The sequence below is a fragment of the Dermacentor albipictus genome, chromosome 2 (assembly GCF_038994185.2).
Source record: "Dermacentor albipictus isolate Rhodes 1998 colony chromosome 2, USDA_Dalb.pri_finalv2, whole genome shotgun sequence".
NCBI classification, from domain to species: domain Eukaryota; kingdom Metazoa; phylum Arthropoda; class Arachnida; order Ixodida; family Ixodidae; genus Dermacentor; species Dermacentor albipictus.
In genome coordinates, this window is record NC_091822.1 from 175,140,682 (window position 1) to 175,160,533 (window position 19,852).

At 44.1% G+C, this 19,852-nt stretch overlaps 1 protein-coding gene across 18 annotated transcripts in view; it reads right to left on the reverse strand.

Moving 5' to 3' along the window:
• LOC139056308 (uncharacterized) overlaps nucleotides 1-19,852 on the reverse strand; it is a 52,396-nt gene that overhangs the window by 21,257 nt on the left and 11,287 nt on the right. For 12 of the 18 annotated variants that reach the window (XR_011512266.1, XR_011512267.1, XR_011512271.1 and 9 more), the window contains one exon: nucleotides 2,513-2,839. Coding sequence is in view for 8 of the 18 variants with exons in the window: in XM_070534459.1 (XP_070390560.1) it covers nucleotides 2,513-2,839 (327 nt within the window). In the remaining 10 variants the exon portion in view is untranslated. The other 6 variants (XM_070534465.1, XM_070534466.1, XR_011512265.1 and 3 more) reach the window with 5 other exon arrangements.

Consider the following 19,852-nt stretch of genomic DNA (forward strand, 5'->3'; position numbering starts at 1 on the left):
TATGTTGAAACCCAGTGAATAACATGGGAATTCGGAGCGTCAGCTGAAGCAGCTTATGGTCACTGAAACCGTCAGAAATTAACACAGGACACACGGTTTCAGGTGCGGTAGTTAGTGCCAAATCTAAGAGGTTATTGTCATGGGTGGGTTGATTGATTACCTGAGAAAGATTTAAGTCCAAGGTTAATTCAATGAAATCGGTTGCGTGCTTGCACGACGATGACAAGCATGGCCAATTGATTTGGGGAAAATTGAAATCGCCAAGCAGATAAACATAACTACCATATTTACTCGCATAATGATCGCACTTTTTTTGTCAGAAAAATTGAAGCAAATTCAGGGGTGCGATCATTACGCGGGTTAAATTTCCCGGGAAAAAAAATTTTTTTTTTTCGTCCGCGTTTGCCGCGGGATGCGAGATTGCGGGTGCGGGACACCAAAACAAAAATGGCGGCTAGCGGAGCGAGCCGAACGCGATTTTTTTTTTTCTTCTCGTGAGTACATTACGTGCATTGAAACAGTTTCTTCCGTATTAGTGATGAATAATATCGTTAATATCGGCAAGTTTGCGGCAATAACGTAGCCATGTCCACTTTGAGGGGACAGAAATAGGTGGGCGCGCTTAGCTGCCAGTGACAGAAACACATGACGGGCATGCTGCGGAAACTGCGGCATCTGTCTTCACTACTTTCCGCTAATGGTGGGCGAATATCTTAGCTGTGTTACAAGCGTCGGCGTATGAATAGGGTACACTTTTAACGTATCAGAGTAAACGTGGCTACTATCATTGCCGCGCGCGATTTGTTGCGTGCTCACGAGTGCAAAAGCAGATGAAAAGAATCGAAATGCGCCTTTATTGTTTTTGTTGACATCAGCCATTATAAAGCCAACCCATAATAAAGGCAAGTTTGGTTGTACCTCATTTTGTCATGGAAGTGCGGAAAGTGATGAAAGTAATGAAATGAGGCATCTACTTAAGAATGTTTAGTGCGTGCAGGCCGCTTGGCTTGTCTTGAAGAGTCGTTCGCGTAGCATTCGACAGGTGGTAAGCGCGATCATTATTCGCTAGACTTAGCACACGACATATCGCTGCGGCAAGTTCGGGGTGCGATCATTACGCGGGAAATAAAAAAAATCGAATTTTGACGACAAATTTTAGGGGTGCGATCATTACGCGAGTGCGATCATTATGCGAGTAAATACGGTAGTTGAACATTTCTGCATGGCAGTGACAATGCTTTCGCGTAGTTTATCAACAAATGGAAGGGACACTTCAGGTGGGCGGTAACAGACACCAACTAATATGTTTCCACAAATGGTTTCACAGGTAGCCCAGATAATCTCAAGTGATGATGAGGTGTCAACTTCATAAGAAGAAATCCTTTTATATATTGCAAGTAAGACACCACCGCCCTTTTTATCATTGTGGTCATGCCGATAAATGCTGAATATGTCACTTTCTACAAAAATTTCACTATCTGAAACATCGTGGTGTAGCCATGTTTCTGTTAGAGCTAGAACGTCGGGTTTGCTATCTTCTATAAAGGAACAAAATATATCGCGCTTATTTAGTATGCTGCGTATGTTAGTGTACGATATTGTGAGCAAACGAGATGATTCAGTAGAAGAGGGAAGTTTAGGGACCTGCGCCCCCGTAGATTTCTTTAGCTATCTGTTACATAATACGACGGTGTCTCTATCAACATCGTACATGTATTCCTTGTTGTTAATGCGCATCTTGTCAAGTGAAAGTTTGCGGGGTTTGTCCTGTGCTCTTGCATATTCTAACAGCTTTTTTCTTGCTAAGCGAGTGCTTGGCGCGAAATCCTCGCGGACAGATCAGCGGGAGCCTTTTAGCTTCCTTGCAGAAGCCAAAATATTCTGTTTGTCTTTAAATGTGACCAGCTTAGCGATTATTGGCCTGCATTTGTCATGAGCGAATCGACCAATTCTGTGCACTCGTTCAAACTGGTCGCTTGATAAAGTAAGCCCCAGCCTTTCAGTGCAGAGTTTGACGACGTTTTGCTCTGAAGTCGTCCAATCTTCACCGGACTCATCGCTGATGCCAAAAAACAGTAAATTTGATCTACGTAGTCTGTTTTCGGCGTCCTCGCACCTTGAAGCTATGGTTTTTAACTGGTGTGAAAATGACTGGATGCCGTCAGGTATGTCTGTCCCAAAGGTTTCACGTAGGCTAAGGGTGGACTTGAGAGTGGCGACTCTGTCCTTAAGGCATTTCACCTCAACGTCTGTGGCGTCCTGCTTCTCTTTTATCCCCTTAAGCTCCACCAAAATTGCAGTTTGGCCTGCTGCTATCCTGCGTACAATGTCTAAAACAGAATCTTCAGGTCCAGGATTAAGTTCGACATCCCCAGACAGCATCAACCGCAACAAGTCGCACAAAGCAGCAGAGTGCGCGTTTGACACTGTCATAGAGCTCAATCAGGCACGACACCGCTATTAGACAGCGATTATTGCACTTATAGCCACTGGTATTGTCCAGGTAACTAACCTGTAACAACAGAAGCGGGGAGCGTCCCATTGTCGTAGCGGCGTCGTGCCCAGCAGAGAGCAGTTGTGGCGGGCTTTTATATTGCGCGCCGGATCCGATGTTCATGCTGGTGCATTGCCCGCGTTGCCAGGTGATGATTCCGTCATCCGCCAAAGCTGGTGCCGCATGCCACGTAGGCGCTCCCTCGTTCTGCGGTAGATCGACGATACCATTGTTGACAGGGCTCGGCCAAGGGGACCACGCATGCGCGTCCAAGGTACGTGACACACCCACGGAGCCAAGTTCCAGAATGACGGGAGGCCGGCAGGTCAGCCCGAGCAGGAGGAACTGTTACAACAGAAGCGGTGAGCGTCCCATTGTCGTAGCGGCGTCGGCTCAACATGCTCAACAGGCCAATGAGAGTGCTGACACGTGAGCTTGAAGCTCGCCAGATCCATCTAACAATTTGTGCGTCGTACATGACAGCATAATCAACATTTAATCATCGATTTATTTCAACTACCATGTACGTCGACGTTGCTTCTTTAGTGCCGATACTTTGTTGACCCCCCCCCCCCTTCTTCAAGGATACTTCTGACAGTGAAAAATAACACTGAATGTCCACGTCAACAGGAACGGGCATAAGATGCAACCATTTGCGACCTTTTTAACAGAAGCTTGTATTGCCTCACTGGTGTCGGTGTTACCGTGCGAAAAAACCCAAGCTGCGCAAAAATAGAAATTGCTTATCAGGCTGCGGATTCGAACCACCGACCTCCGGATCGCGAGACCACCACGCTAACAGATTCAGCCACTGTCAGTTCATCAAACGCTGCCTTTAAGATGGGTAAGTAGAAGCAGCGCAAGGCATGAGCCAATCACGGGCATCCCCTTCTTCCGGAGGAGGGAAAGGGTGTGTTCGCGTGTTTGCTCGCCCGACACCCGCAGTTTCCCACACCAGTTCAGGCCCAGCAGTCAGATGGGGAGGCCGCGTTTGGTCTGTTCTGCCAAAGAGCAGGCTGCATTGAAGGAATGGCAGTGGGAGCAGGCCACGTGTTGTGCGTTTGGCCAAAGAACAGGCAGTGTTTGATTGATGCCACCGGGAACTCATTCTAGATGGGGTCGACGTTGACGTGCCGCCCTCGCCGTGAGGCGTTACAAAGAGCCTCAGATCCCAAGCTTCGCTTGCACCCCGCTTCACAGCAGTGGAAGGGCAGTAACTTTTTTGGCCTCCATCCTTGTGTCATAGTCAAGCATGCTCTTGCTAAATAGAATCATTCTTGGCAACTAAAGGTTAGTGTTTAAGTGCAATTAAAGCTCCTCATTGGAACAGTCTCCAGGACTTCAGAATTTCACAATAAGTAGAATACCATTTTGTTGGTAAGTACCACGGCAGAGATAGTGACCTATAGGTAGATACTGAAAGAGCCAGTATTCAGTAAAAACTTATAAATGTAAAAAAATTTGGCCTAGTCTAATTTAGAGTAATTGGCAAAGATACCTGTTTTGCAGTCTTATACTAGTGAAGGTTTAGCACTACAGGACTGTGCCAGTTCCATTCCAACTACATCTGCCCAATTGATGCCATTATAGATTAACATTACTGAATATATTCTGCAATCACATTATTTATTCATAAATTACACTTGCGCAGGTAACATGCATGTACTGTCAAGAGTAGATATGAGAGATTATACAGCTCGCAACGCACTGCAAAAATGAAAGGTCACAAAGCAAATATGTTCTCGTTAAAGAAGCATAACATTATCTGCAATGTTGTTAGAACTTCAAAAATAAGTTTTTTGTTCAAAGGCACAACTAGTAAACAACTATAGTAAGAATTTCATTTAAAGTTGGAGAAATAGTACAACTCTTGGCATTCTGGGGAGTTAAAAAGAGTGGAATTAAGAAATCTCAACTTTGTCAAGTAGGAATGAAATGGAGGGCCCGCCCCATTTTGCAACTTTACTGTGGACCAGTGTATGCCAACACGGGAAGTAATAAAAGAAATTTGGGTATTTCATGGTGCGTGTAGATCCATAGACTTTTGTTCCCAACGGTATCTTTTGATGACATGCCCAGGCTTTTTTTTTTCTAGTCACTTGTTGCACTTTAATGCGATAAAATCTACTTGAACCTCTTGTTGTCGCAAGATCCGCAGGCGAGCTCGTTCCCTCAATCGGTTGCCACCACCCAGTCTCTACTCAACCATATCTTGTGAACAATATATACATCTTTTTTTTTTTTGCCTCCTAGCATTTTGGGTGATATCCTGAGTGATGAAAACAAGCACTCCATAAAATCAGCAACATCTATCATTACAACAGATTCATAACAATAGTGCAGTCACTACATTGTTTTAGCTTTCCATACTAAATAAACTCACTGGGTCTGCGTTAGTGTGGGCAGGGGTAAGCTTGTACACGTAAGTTTTTGGTAACATTCATAACAAAGCAAACAAGCTTTCAGGACTATAAACCTTTGAGTCACATCAGCTACGTGGGAGCAAAATATACATTCAAAAAACAGGAAAAATAGGCACACTGTTATGTGCCACTAATCCTTTCCTAAAAAGCTGCAAGAATTTAGGCGGTTTTGATAGAACTATAGCATGGCACAAAACTGATGGTGCTGTGCATTTGGTCACTGCAAGCAGCTGTACATTGTTAACCTTTCTGGCCAATCATGTCTGCTGCAGAAGCATCCCTAGTATGTCTCCCAATTTCAAGATACTTGATTTAGTGCAGTATCACTCTTTGTTGACCTTTTTATCAGACTGACGCAGAAGTGGGAGCACTGTACACTGTTCACATTTTCTTTGTGCGCAAAAGATAAGTATGCGTTGCATTCACCACTAAGAGAATGTATTTAATGCTGTTCTTAAGTTTACAGCCTTACAGCACATGACACAGGTATTCATGACAAATCTGTGCATGTCATACAGACAGCTGAAACTTCAAATGAAACACCACTTTCCTCCCTCTTGAGAAAGCGCCACACCCAGCCAGAGTCAAGGCAACACAAACAAACAGTGCAATGCAAAACACAGTCTTAAAAGTGTCGCTCGCCATGATGCATTACTTCGGTAAATCGCCCAATTCAGGATGCGCAATGCCACGGTGGAAAATGTGCCACGCAACAAAACTGGATAAGAAAAAAAAAGCGGGTGGTGCTAGTCACGTGAACCCGATGTGGTTCTTCGGCTCAAGTATGTGACAAGGTGAGGAAGGAACGTCGCTTGCGGAGGCTACTCAAGGCAGAGGGAGAGTGTCTCTCTGTTGGCAGTCACGCTCACCTCATGGTGGTGTGGTAAGAGGGCATTCAATTTCTGCTGTCTCCTCTAATAACAAACCAGTTTAAAAGATTATTTCGATAAAGAAATGCCAGAAGTCTGAAGTCGTTACTCCAAACATTCATCGTGGATATGAAGTCTAATGCATGCGGAACTGTCGAAAGTGGTTCACTCATATTCTTCTCATCTACTTTCAAGAAATTTCACACTAAATTGATGTAGACCTCTGCATTGTCACAAACAGCAGGAAGCAACCTTGAAGTATGTTTTGAATTCCTCATTAATGCATGAAAATCCAGGATGCAGCAGCCAAGTAACAGTCTACTACACATAACTCCATCTTCACCTCTGCGTTCAGGCAATGAAATGCAGTTTTTACCATAGCGAGCATGAGATGTTTACTTGGAGATGCAGCTCTTAGCCTGTCTACGTATGACTGTGATATTTAAAAAAGGTGCCAGTTATTTAAAACTATGTTATTAAAAAAACATCTTTCATGTTTGAAACATGCCTGGAGGCAATAATAACCAGCTTGAAAAGTAATTATGTCCCATGGCTGTATTCGGGTCTCAAGAAGCTTTAAATTGCAGTGTAAAGTAATAGCGTCCTCGATCACCCGCACCGGGGCGCCTTGGTGCGCACTTTCATCCTCGATCACCGGAAGCACACCCTGTTGGAGCGGTTTTCCATTGCCCCGTCTCACACCGAGAAAATCGGCGGTGCGCCAGGGTGCAATCCCCAGCAAGCACTGCGGGACGCGCGCGCGCACTGCCGACTTCAGAACCGTGGATGCTCTGGCCCGATAGCTGCGGTTGCAACGGAGTTAGCCAGTGGAGATGTCGGCAATGAGAAAGGAAGCGCTGCTAATTGCCGCAATCGATGAGCTTTTTTTTCAAGTTCTTCTGACAGCGAAGACGGCATGCTTATCAACCTCGTCCAAAAACAATGTGGTGAAGAGCGGCCGAAAGTGGACAGGTTCGTTGAAAGGGTCGTCAGGAACGGGTAGTCAGGATTAATTATAAGATCCATTGGTGTTTGCTTGCAACCAGGTATGTCAGAGCACGCAGTTTGACAAGGTTCGAGCGCTTGCCACAGATGCTCAGCACCTGCAAACAACAAAATGTGTGCGCGCGCGTGTTCGCGCACGTCTTGCGCGCCAGGGGCAAAATAGCGCTGCATGCAAGCACCCTGCAATGGGTGCAGTTTTGTCCTCGATGTTGACCCTTTGCAGTGCGCCACCACAGCGGTGCAAGGCGCATCATTCTGGTTTCGGGGCAACCCCGGGGCAAGGTGATTGAGGACGCTATAAAACTTGCTAGGGGGCCTGATGTATAAGGCCCTCAAAAAATAGGCCAAACAGGGGGCTAAATGTTTCTTCAATAGGATAGAAAGTTTGCGCTGGAAAGTTAACACCAAATATAAATGAAAATATATTACTTCAGACTTACCACCAGACTTTCACTATTCGAGTCTTGTTCTCCAAGGTGCATTGCCATTCCAACTTGTCCAGCTAGCGAGAAATGCAGTTCGTATTGCCTTCGCCAATGTGTTGCACATGCACATGTGATGAACTCTACAAACTGAGAGCAGCATTGAAGATAAACTGAGCAGCTGAAAGCGCACGCACTGTTGCTTCTACGCACAATATGGAAACTAAACAGCAGAGGTAAATTTCGTTAAAAGAACTGCGTAACACTTCATTCCCGTTCATATTGAAACATAAGTCGACTCTGAATATAAGACAACCCCCTACTTACAAGACATCGCATTACAGTCCCCTTTATAATGGAAAACTACATGTTCTATAAAAAATTGGGCACTGAAAGCACCATGCCCCGCTCTGCTTCAATTGTTTCGCTTAAATCTTTTGTGTACCCAGCAGAAATTCTAGATTCTAAGCTTTTGTTTTAAATGTAACAAACCTCGTCAAATTTGGTGCAGTGGTTGCCGAGAAAAACGAATACTCCGTTTACATGTACTTAGATTGGAACACCCGAGCTAAAACTTCCTCTTAAACGCGCCCGCCACGCGGAGGCATTGCCGAGCCCAAACCGAAGGAGCAGTACGGGATCCACATTTTCTCTGCTGGAGGCACCGCCAAATTATACTGAACAAAGAAACGTTGCGTACCCTTAGTACACGTACAAATTTCCTCTTTATAGCGACAATGTAGGGGACTGCGGCTTGCACTGGCAGCCGGCTTTACCTATGCGCCGCCAGTCTGGTTCCTCAGACGTGTAACGATTGCGACAGTGTACGCGGCGCAAAAAGCACCTGGGACTCCTGCAAGACCAGACAAAACCTTGCCTTTGTGCATTATCTAACTCCTTCTCATTGCCGTTAAACAAAACTCGAGAACGCAGTCAAGAATTTCGTATTGAGCTGAGAGTACGCTGCACAAGGTCTACTGAAAGACGGAACTTTTAACGACAGCTTCTAGGCTAACTTCAAGATGCATCGATAAGTAACTGTTCAATAACTGTAGAATAAATACGTCCACTTGCCTGTCTGTTCACGCCAATACCGCAAGCACTTTTCAGAAGCACGAGACGGGCGCTGAAAAGCGTCGAGACATTTCATTCGGCGAAATTAACCGCTTGCATTTCCAATGCAGCGAAAAATCAAGTGAACGATTAGAGTGTATTAACGACTTCGACGATGCAATCGGCCATTTTGGGAAGCTTTAGGCATGGATCGGCTTGGCTATTAGCCCCGAGAACGAACACGAGCGGCGCTGCGAGCGCCGCTCGCGTGACGTCAGGGCACGGACTCGCGCCTGTCGTCTGCTACAGTTCGGGCGTTGTCCGGGCGCTTTCTGCGGTGTTTTCGTTTGTTCACCCTCGTTCTCTCTGCTTGTATACTTATGGTGGTCGTCTCAAATATATTTTTACGACGTCTTTCTTTGCGAACATTTATTCAAAGAGCTAAGTTCTTAGACAACAATGCAGCTCTCGAAGGCAACGCTACAGTGCCAGCCGAAGCGACGCAGACCAGCCCATTGCGGGTTTTTCATACGCGGATAGACAATCACAAAAGCATAGCCTATAGGAATCCAGTTATGATACCATACCTGCCGCGGTGCAACAAGTATGTCACAAAGCTGGCTATATATGACTTCTACAGCAGTCACGTTGATTTTATTCCGCTAAAACAGGTTTGCTCACGACGAGTAGTTCATAGCATAATATCGAATTTTTGCATTTCCTCACAGAAACGCTCGGCAGTAGCACGGGGACTTAACTAATACTGGAGCTTAGATTCTACACGCCTCACTTGCTTCTTTACCTGCTTGTCAACATTAGGCGGTTCTTCACATGTTTATTTTTTTTTAAGCGGTGGAAACTTGAAGTAAAGTTAATGAAGGCTTACAGCTATTTACAGAGTACAAATAGGAATGTACCAATATATATTCCCTTTTCCGTGCTACACGTTCAACTCGCCTCTTTAGAGCGCGTTTGCTAATGATTAATAATGTATGTTATGTTCCTCTTTTTTTGTCTATGTTACCTAGTGTATATCATTTATTTATTTCAATGCCACAGTGTGTTTTGCATTGTTATTGTGGAAATATTTTACTGTTCTTTCATATATTGTATAACTGCAATGTTTTATGGCCACTATATAAATGTAATTTATATGGCGCTTGATGTGTTACCCCATGCAGCCATATTGTACCTAAGGGGGTGAGGTTACCTCAAGCCACGTCTGTGCGGCTTTTTTCCCTCATCCACCTCCATCTACCACTCCTCTGTACATGTGTGTGTGTAAATGGAAATTAATAAATCAAATCAAATCAAACTCACTTGAGAAATTTACTGGTGCTTGTTGCTTGAGGAATATACATGACGAATCTGTTTGGCGAACTGACACAGGCTGCTCGGCCCAATTTTTTTAGTGAAGCATGCCTGCTGGACCGCATAGCTGCAGCCAGAAAGACGTCGAAGCGTCAATGACTAGTAGTATGGGACATATTCAAGATATCGAAATTCCCCCGGTGGAGGGTCAGAAATCAAGTGAAAGTATGTGCAAGGCTTGTGGTGCTTTCTTTATGAATGTTTGCGATTGGATTGGAGCAAACTTAATTTAGCCTTAATTTATGTACCGACGAAGCGAATTGTTATCCGTTTGTATAATTAAATAACGCTGGATCGAGACATTGTGAGACAGAAGGTGCTTGAATTTTCCTTTTGTAGGCAATCTAAGCTGCGGTGTAGTAGCTCGAGAATACTTTAGCCATTCCAGTTGGCGCTGTAAAAAAATGCTTTATGGTTTTAATTCGAAGTTGTAGTGAACTGATGGGTTTCACGAACATAGCGTGCCTCGCCATACGGACAGTCGATTGCTACCGTTACGTGATCAGGGGTGTGCCATATTGTCGATAAAGGCTACTGAGGGCCACTATGAAACATTTCATCACTTTCAATTGAGTGGCTCTCGATCTTAACAACGAAACTTATCTCTCAGGTGATTGCTACTATGGTGTTTGTGAATTAACTATGTAAATACTCTACATGACGCGCCGTCGTGTTAGCAGCCATGAGCAATTCGTTTTTTGGAGGCCTGTTTCAGAGGGGGATGAAAGTAGCAGCAAACTTTTTCATAAGAAATGCACGCCTAACTATTTTTTTACGCAACAATGAATGGCCATATTTGAAAAGAACAACACACCAGAGTAATAGGAATCGTGATGACAGCTTCGCTTGGCAGTGTCTTTCTAACATCGGATAACATGTTGATGCCAATTACCAAATTTTTCTTATCTCATAGCTAAATACTAAATGATTGTTAAGTGTTTAGCGAAGCATCATACACAACTTCGCGCGTTGAATTTGCAGATATTCTTTTTTTAGTCAAAATTTACCGATACACACGGCGCATATATGCATTGCAAAACCTAGTAGACCCCTTTAACGCTACTTAGCTTGCGATATCCAAGCCGCAAAGTTTCTCGACTCACACGCCTTTGAAGAGGAAACTGTGGTTAAGGTATGGCAGCTGAAAGAAGCCGACGTATTCTTCAATACGTACGGCTCGAGCCACCCATACCTCAAGCATACACGAAGGGAACGAGCGCGCGCGGCAGCCGAGCGAGCCGGAGCGAGCGGCGTCTTGGCCGTGACGTCACTCGCGAGAGGGCGCCACTCCTAATTCTCGCCGCTAATAGATGCGCACAATCTTTGGAAGCAACTTTCTTCTTCTTTTTTTTTGTTGCCAGACAAAAATCGCTGTGTTAAACTTTTTTTTTTTTTTTACAGAGAAGATATGTTTATATTAAGGGTATGGTGGCTAGCATACACTCTTAGGCATAATTACACCCTCTTGCCACACAACGATAATCGTCATCTGCTTGTCCGCATTTCCTTTCTTTAACGCGGCGAGTCCGGTACTTTCCAGTAACGAACGGCATGCGCATTATCATTCCCGACAGGAAAGTAACAGGCAATGCTATCATGCTGATAACGCGTGTGCCGTTCGTTACTGTAAACGCCGCCAGAAGTGAGGAAGAATTCCGTGTGTCTTGAATGACGCTTGTACAGTTATCAGTCAAACCGCCTAATGTTGCCACTTCTCTGCTGTGCTTATGTGGGCTTTTTTCTAACCTTTCACAGTGGGTGCAGCATGTCCAGAACCACAGCGTCCTGCGGTCTATCCTGTTGCACGGGACTGGTGGCCACGCATCGTTACACAACTTCCCAAATAACAATAAGAGTCAGTTTGGCACTTAGTAGAGCAGTATACGAGGGATCAAAAAAAAAATGTGATTGTTCCGCAAATATGTTCCGCAAATATATATTTCTCTATCATTCTTCTAGAGGTAATTCAAAAAACGAAACTATAGTCGGATGCAACTTAAGTATGCAGCGAAGCCCCGCCCACGGCCTCATAACCGCCAGCCACTGTTCCTCTGCGAGGCTGCAAATACAATTCATACTTCAAACTTTTCCTGTTAGGCAAATAAGGCGGTGACCACAAAAATAAAATTATTAGCGCAAAATTTTATACATTTTCCCTCCCTTATTAAAGTATAATGGCGAAAGTCGAATTCTTTTCGAACTGAAAATTATAAAATGCTTGCTTTGCTGCAACTATTTGTTTTCAAGTTTCAGTGCAGTTGGCAGTGAAGTTTCATGAGTAAAACGGGTTCAGCAGTGAAATGAACTGTACCGCAGACTTTTGAAGAGTGAAATGCTCAGACTCCATACACTTTGTCCATGCCTGTTGCACACCTCACTGCTTCCGCCGATGAAAAGGCTCTTCAAGAACAGCAGACTCTCCGGATCTATCAAGTAGGATGCATTGTTGAAAAGGCCACATGACGATGATTTTGTTTGTTTTGTGATTGGCTGGCTAAGCAACACAACCCCGCGCGGTTCACGTGCCATGCTTGCTATGTATTCTACTATAGAAATCTTTAATTTACATTTTCACTTGTTTACTTGTTCTTGGTAGAGTTCTTCCTGCAGTTCTTTCCAGCGTGAGTCCATTTGATGTGGTTCCTTGTTTGCCATGTAAAGGAGAGGTGCATCTCACAGGCCTTATGTGTCTTTATGGTGAATGGTGGGCATTATTCATATTTGTATAATAAAGGTACCCTTCCCCTAATTTGCATAGGAAGGAGACCTAAGGTTGCCCCCCCCCCCCTCGAAAAAAATTACAGCGTACGCGCCTGCCCTGTTGCCATTGATGAAACGACACAGAGGAATGCATAGAGCAAACTTTAGAGTCGGAAGGCTCGCATCGATGTCACTGGTTGTCCTTTCCCATTGTGCACCATTAAAAGCACTCATTGGAGTTAAAACAATGTTTGACTAGTTGCTAACATATTTCATAGTTTCCTTCCAGCGCAGACCCTCACTCCAGAATGCTGCAGGTCACACTGAACATTAATTTCCAAGTTTCAGTGCACTTCCTGAACCGCCCCCACTGCCAGATCCATCGACAGTAATTTTGGGTAGTTATTCCCATAAAACTTCTGGGTTCCTTGCCTTGGCACTCAACCTCAGTACACTGTAGCTACTAGTATAGGTGAGAAAATTATGCCGTATAAACAGAATGAAAGGCAATTTCCTAAACATGCAAAAGCATGCAAGTTCCTTCAACGCGCAAAAAGCATGGATAGCAGGCATATTTCTAATTTAGTGTGTTCACTGTGTGAAAGCTTACATTTACATATATGGAAGCATAGAACGAATGTTTCAAAGCATTAATTACATCCTTGAGCTTAATAATTAACATTAAAAATTCCGTATAATTTGGGCAATTTAATCTTACACATAAAACCAATTCATTCAGTTTTGCAGACACTAAGTGGGATCACAAGTTTCACTATGTCTTTTGGAAGAACGACACAGGAACATGTTTTCTGCTGCAAAATGTTTTCCTGTAAAACATCTAATTGGGAAGAAAAGCATTCTAAAACAATACAAGGTTTTCAACTTACTTATCCCAAATGAAATATGCAGTAATCTTTGCCAGTCTGTCTTTTATAGTTCTTTTAACAAAGAAATTATTGCCATGTGATGCTTTGTGCACTACACACAAAATTCAGTGAATGACAATGCCATTCATGCTTAAAATAAAAAAGAACACTGCTTCCCCAAGTGTTGCTAGCGGCTACTTCCTAATATAGGTTATAGGCACTCAAAGTTCAAAATTTTCAAGTGGAAATGAGAGTGAAGAAAGGCAAATAAGGAGGTTAAAGTGAAAACACTGTATTAGGCACACCTGCAACTAATAGACGATGCAACTAATAGAGAAGAAAACTCAACTAACAACTCCATGGAGGTAATAGCAGAAGTGTCAAAGTATGGAAGAAAATAAACGAAGCACTAAATCGGAAGTCAGTCGATACACAAACAAATACGTTGAACATTGATTGCACTTTTGTAGGTGGTACAGAACTTGCAGACCATTTTAACAATTTTTTTGTTAAAGTAGGATGCATAGATCACGACATTCAAGATACAATGCATGCCGCTTCATTAAGAGAATCTTTATTCCTAAAGCCTACTAGCATCCCTGAGATGATTACAACATTTCCATCCTTGAAGAATAGCCATAGTCGATACGTCGATGATTTAGAAATTAGGCCAATTAAGTACGTCGTAGACTTACTTGCAACTGCAGTAATGCACATTTTTAATATTTTCCTGTCAACCGGAGTTTTCCTGCGTAATATGCAGGTAGCGAGAGTAATAGTTCACAAAGGAGGTGACAAAAGTAATATGGGCAATTATCGGCCAGTATCTATACTTCCTGTGCTATCAAAGGGACTCGAAAAAATTTTTAACTTTCATATTGATAATTTTTCGCAAAAACATAGCCTGCTAACCAACTGTCAACACGGGTTTAAGAAAAAGCGGTCTACGGAAACTGCTTTAAGTATACAGAAGAAGCTTATTCTAGAGAACACTGAAAAAAATTTTCTGACTTTAGGGTTATACGTAGACTTCAGCAAAGCCTTTGATAGGGTCAACCAGAAATTGCTGCTGATAAAGCTGGAAAAATATGGCTTCCGAGGAATAACACTTGAACTTATCTGATCTTATTTAGAAAGCCGACGTCAGTTTTCTGAAATTAATGAGAACAGATCGCAGATAAAATCTTTGAGAGCGGGTGTGCCCCAAGGTAGCATTCTTGGCCTGATACTTTTCCTGTATTACATTAGTGATATTGTACAAGTGAGCGATATGTGTAAATTTGTCACATATGCAGATGATTGCTCTGTTTTCTTTACAGGTAAAGATTTAAAAGAAATAACACCTATAGCAAGCTCCGTTTGTTATGGACTTTGAGCATGGTCTAAGGCAAACGGCCTCATCCTCAATGAAACCAAAACAAAATGCGTTGTTTTTCATGCTCTGGGAAGTTCTACTACATTGCCAGATAATATTGTGTGGGGTCTGTATAAAATTAACATTACGTCATCCATAAAAACCCTAGGCATAATACTCACAGAGCATATGTCCTGGAATGAACACGTTAGTCATATTTGCTCAAAGGTATGAAAAGTTGTAGGTGTGTTAAATTGCAATTGAAGTGCATTACCTTTTCAAGTTAAGCGTCTCATTTATCATGCTCTTCTCCATCCACACCTCAGTTACTGTTCACTTATATAGGGTAACACTACAGCGCAAAATATTCAAATGCTGGAAATACTTCATGAGAAAGCAATTCGGGTGATAGCGAACGTTTGTTTTTTCGAGCATACGCAAGAGCTTTTCCAACAAAACAGAATAATCAGAGCCCGTGACATATATAAATTCAAAACATTACTAAGCTATAGAAATACTATGCTGGGAAAACTCGATTCATTCCTAGCCCCGGCAACTCTACAACAAAATAGAAGTGCATATTCATATCGTCACCAGGCACCATGGCAGATCCCTTTTTCACATACTAAATATGGCTGCCAATGCCTTAAACATACACTACCTTCCCTACTTAACTATTTTAACCAACATGTTGATGTGTTATCTCTAAACATAACTAAAATATTGGATTTGTTCTTATAGATGTGTATTGTCAACTGCTCCAACAGTTCCGTAGAACTTGTCATATATTCTCATTTTGTTTATACGTTCACACTAGTAACTACTATTCCTAGAATCCAGGTTTCCACTGCAGTGATTGTGCCCAAACCACGTGGCAGGGTTTCGTGTCGTAAACTGGATGCTGCAAAGGGCGTCTTCACGTTTGTTAAAATTCAAGGATGTGACGACGCCCTGGGCTACATTGCCGAGATGTCTGTCGCGAAAGCAGCAGCCTATATGCAGATTTTTCTTTTTTTATGTTTTTTAACATAGATGCACATATATATTTGCAAGTATGTAAAATAATTTCTAAAAAAAAGAACGTTTCCTGATGGTAACTTGTGTTTATTGTAAACTTCTGTGAAATTTGTTATATCTATATATGTATGTGTGTGTATGTATATGTGTATATATGTATACATATATTGTTTTTGCATTCTTATTTATTTATTTATTTTACAATACTGCAGGCCATTGTCGGGCCCATGCAGGAGTGGTTACAACATGGAATACAGTACAAAAAAAAGAATAAACTTAAACTAGTGTATCCAAAACAAAGAGCATTAGCACACACAAAAATGAACATACTCAATAAATATATACACTGTTTAAATGAGCCGTCCGGGAAGCAGGCGAAACAGCGTTTACCATAAGAATGCATCTACAGAGGCTGCATATGAAATACAGGCAATATCACCATTCGAATTCCAGATTCTCAATACTGTCAATAATTGCGTTGGCAGATGGGCAATTTACGGCTCTAGAGGGTACTATGTTCCAATGGGAAATGGCGTGTGGGAATAAAGAGTACTTGCGAGTGTTATTATGGCTGGGATGGTGTCGTATTGATTTATTATGGTTGGTTCAGGCAGAAAGTCTGAATGGCGCTTGAATGTATGTTGCTTGTGGTACTCAATAGGAACCGTGATAAAGTAAGCATAGAAATTTTAATCTGGAAATCATTCTACGTTGAGCCAGTGATTGAACGTTAGCCTTGACGCGCAGGTTTGTAATGCTCGTTTGACGTGAATATTGTGAATATATAAATCTCAATGCTAAGTTCTGTATGCGTTCTAGTTTCTCGGTTAAATACTTCTGGTGTGGGGCCCAAATAATGTCAGCATACTCTAAAGAGGGTCTAATGAGGGTTCTGTGTGCATTTAACACTAGGAGGTGTGTTTCTAACTTTTCTTCTCAAGAAATGTAGTTTACCTAGGGCCTTGTCATACACATTATTTATATGAGTTTCCCAATCTAATTTCATTGTAGGAGTGACCCCGAGATATGTGACCTCCTCGTATTTTCTTAGTGATATATTGTTTATTGTGTATGTAAACTGAAGCGCATTTTTCTTGTGAGTGAAGGAGATACTGGTAGTTTTTGATGCATTCAGTTTCATCCCCCTGTAAGGGGGGTTTATTCGGCTCGTAGAGCAGCAGCGACAAACTCAGCACCAGCAGGTAGGGCGCAGCCAGCGAACGAACTGGGTACGTGCCACGCGGTGGCAACGGGGCTTTTCAGCCTGCCGATCTTCTTCGTCACAATCACCCCCGGAATTGAAGAGTAGCCATCCTGGCGACCTAGGAAGAGGTGGGCGGATCGTAATACTGCTTCAGCCGGTCAATGTGCACAGTCTCTCGCCCCCGACGACGCAGATCGGAAGATGGCGATACGGGTTCGACCACGTAGTTCATTGGTGATGTTTGTGCAACTACGCAGTAGGGCCCGTGGTACTTCGGGAGGAGCTTGGACGAAAAGCCAGGAGCAGCAACAGGCGGGACCCAAAGCCACACGAGTGAGTCGACGGGGCAGGGGTGAGGGGGAGGATTGAGGTCATGGCATTCTTTTTGGCGGCACTGTTGAGCAGACGTCAACGAACGGGCTAGTTGGTGGCATTTCTCGGCGTGCTGAGCAACCGTAGAAACAGGTGAGCATTCAGCAGGGTCCGGCCGGTATGGGAGAACCGTATCAATGGTGCTGGAGGGATGGCGGCCGGCCGTAAAGCAGAAAAAAATGGTGAGAATCCGGTGGTGGCTTGAGAGGCAGTGTTATATGCGTAAGTGACGAACGGAAGTACAAGGTCCCAGTTGGAGTGGTCAGATGCAACATAAATTGATAGCATGTCACCAAGAGTTCTGTTGAATCGTTCTGTTAAGCCATTGGTCTGTGGATGATAAGCAGTAGTAGTGCGGTGAATAATTTGGCATTCAGATAAGAGTGACTGCAGGACATCTGAGAGGAATACGCAGCCCCGATCGCTCAACAGTTCACATGGTGTGCCATGGCGGAGAACGAAGTTGTTTATAATGAACGAGGCGATGTTTTTTGCTGATGCGGCAGGCAAGGCAGCGGTTTCAGCATACCGTGTCAAATGATCTACGGCGACAACAATCCATCAGTTGCCCGCGCCAGTAGATGGAAGAGGCCCATAGATATCAATGCCGACACGGTCAAATGGCTGAGCTGGGCAGGGAAGTGGTTGGAGAGATGCGGTGGAGAGATGCGGGACACATTGGCATTGCTGGCAGGCAATGCAGGAGCGTAAATATTTGTGGACGAAGGTGTACATCCCTCGCTAATAATATTGTAGGCAAAGCCGTGTGCACGTTTTTGACACTCCGCCGTGACCACACTGTGGGTCAGAATGAAAAGCGGAGCAGAACTCTTGTCGTAGGTGGCGAGGTACTACTAAAAGCCATTTGCGGCCGTCATTGTGGTAGTTGCGGCGGTATAAAAGTCCATCCCGGATTGTGAAATGCTGCACCTGTTGACGTAGCGCTCGAGGTGCCGAAGTTGCCGGAGGATTTGACAAAAAGTCGAACACCATGACGATCCATGGGTCTTTTTGTTGCTCCGATGCCATGTCCAGGATGTCAAGTGGTGAGATGTCATGTCTGTCGGTAGAAGTGCTGCTGTCTGAAGTCACTGGGGAGCGCGAGAGGGCATCGGCGTCAGCGTGTTTGCGTCCAGAGCGATAAACGACACGGATATCATATTCCTGGATTCGGAGGGCCCACCAAGCGAGGCGGCCCGATGGGTCTTTTAGGTTGGACAACCAGCTAAGAGTGTGATAATCCGTCACCACATCAAAGCATCGACCGTAGACATATGGACGAAATTTTTGAAGAGCCCATACGATAGCCAGGCACTCTTTTTCTGTTACTGAGGAATTGGCCTCAGGTTTCGTGAGGGCACGACTGGCATAGGTGACTACGTATTCGGCATTAGTGTTCTTGCGTTGTGCGAGCACGGCACCAAGGCCGACACCACTGGCGTCAGTGTGAAGTTCTGTAGGTGCGCTGGGATCAAAATGCCACAAGATTGGCGGAGACGTGAGTAGGTGATTGTGACGAAGAAGATCGGCAGGCTGAAAAGCCCCGTTGCCATCGCGTGGCACGTACCCAGCACCTCCACCAATTGTAAAGGGGGTTTATTCGGCTCGTAGAGCAGCAGCGACAAACTCAGCACCAGCAGGTAGGGCACAGCCAGCGAACGAACTGGGTACGTGCCATGCGATGGCAACGGGACTTTTCAGCCTGCCGATCTTCTTCGTCACACCACAAATGTTGCACCAATTTTGTACAGCAGCTAACGAATCATTTAGTTTTACCTGATCCTCTCTGGTATCTGTAGCCAGGCCAGCAGCTGGGCGAACAACAACTTTATTGCGGTTGCGCAAGTTACATATATAGTGAAGCCTACGTGACGTAACAGATCACGGGATCACTGGTGCGTCCCCAAATTCACAGTTCTTCGCTAACACACGCAGTTCTGTTAGCCACTCGTTAAACATCTCGCCTTCTTTTTGGTTCCTTGAACCGAAACGGAATTCTTGGAATGTTAAGTTCGTTGCAGGCTTGTAATGATCCTCAAATTTCTTAATCAGAACTTCAACGTCATTCCTGTCTTCCGCTTCATCGAACTTGAAGGTACTATACGACTTCCTAGCCTCTTCGCCTATGGTAACTAGCAATGTGGCTGCTTGAACGTCTTTTGGCTGCTTGTTCAATTGCGTAACAATGGAAAACAGCAGAAACTCACTTTTCCAAGTTTTCCAGGCAATCCAAGGGTCGTGCGACGGATCCATAGGCTTCGGGGGCGGTAGTAGCGCGGACGCCATCGACATATTGGCTGGGTTTCGCTGCCACCGCTGCTACCATGTAGCCAGGCCAGCAGTTGGGTGAGCAACAACCTTATTGCGGTTGCGCAAGTTACATATATAGTGAAGCCTACGTGACGTAACAGATCACGGGATTACTGGTGCACCGTGACGACTGCAGATTCAGCCGTGCTACAGTATTCACTGTTGTGTACACTACACGTTAATCGGCGAATAGGCGCATTTGAATAGGCGGCTGAACGCATGAACGAATATCATTGATGTAGATCAGAAATAGGAGGGGCGCAAGAACCGAGCGTTGCGGAACACCAGAAAAAAAACGTTGATGTAATCAGATGTAATATCATTCACAGCTACGCATTGCTTTCGGTTTTCGGGATAGTTCTTGATCCACGATACTGTTTTCTCGTGTACAC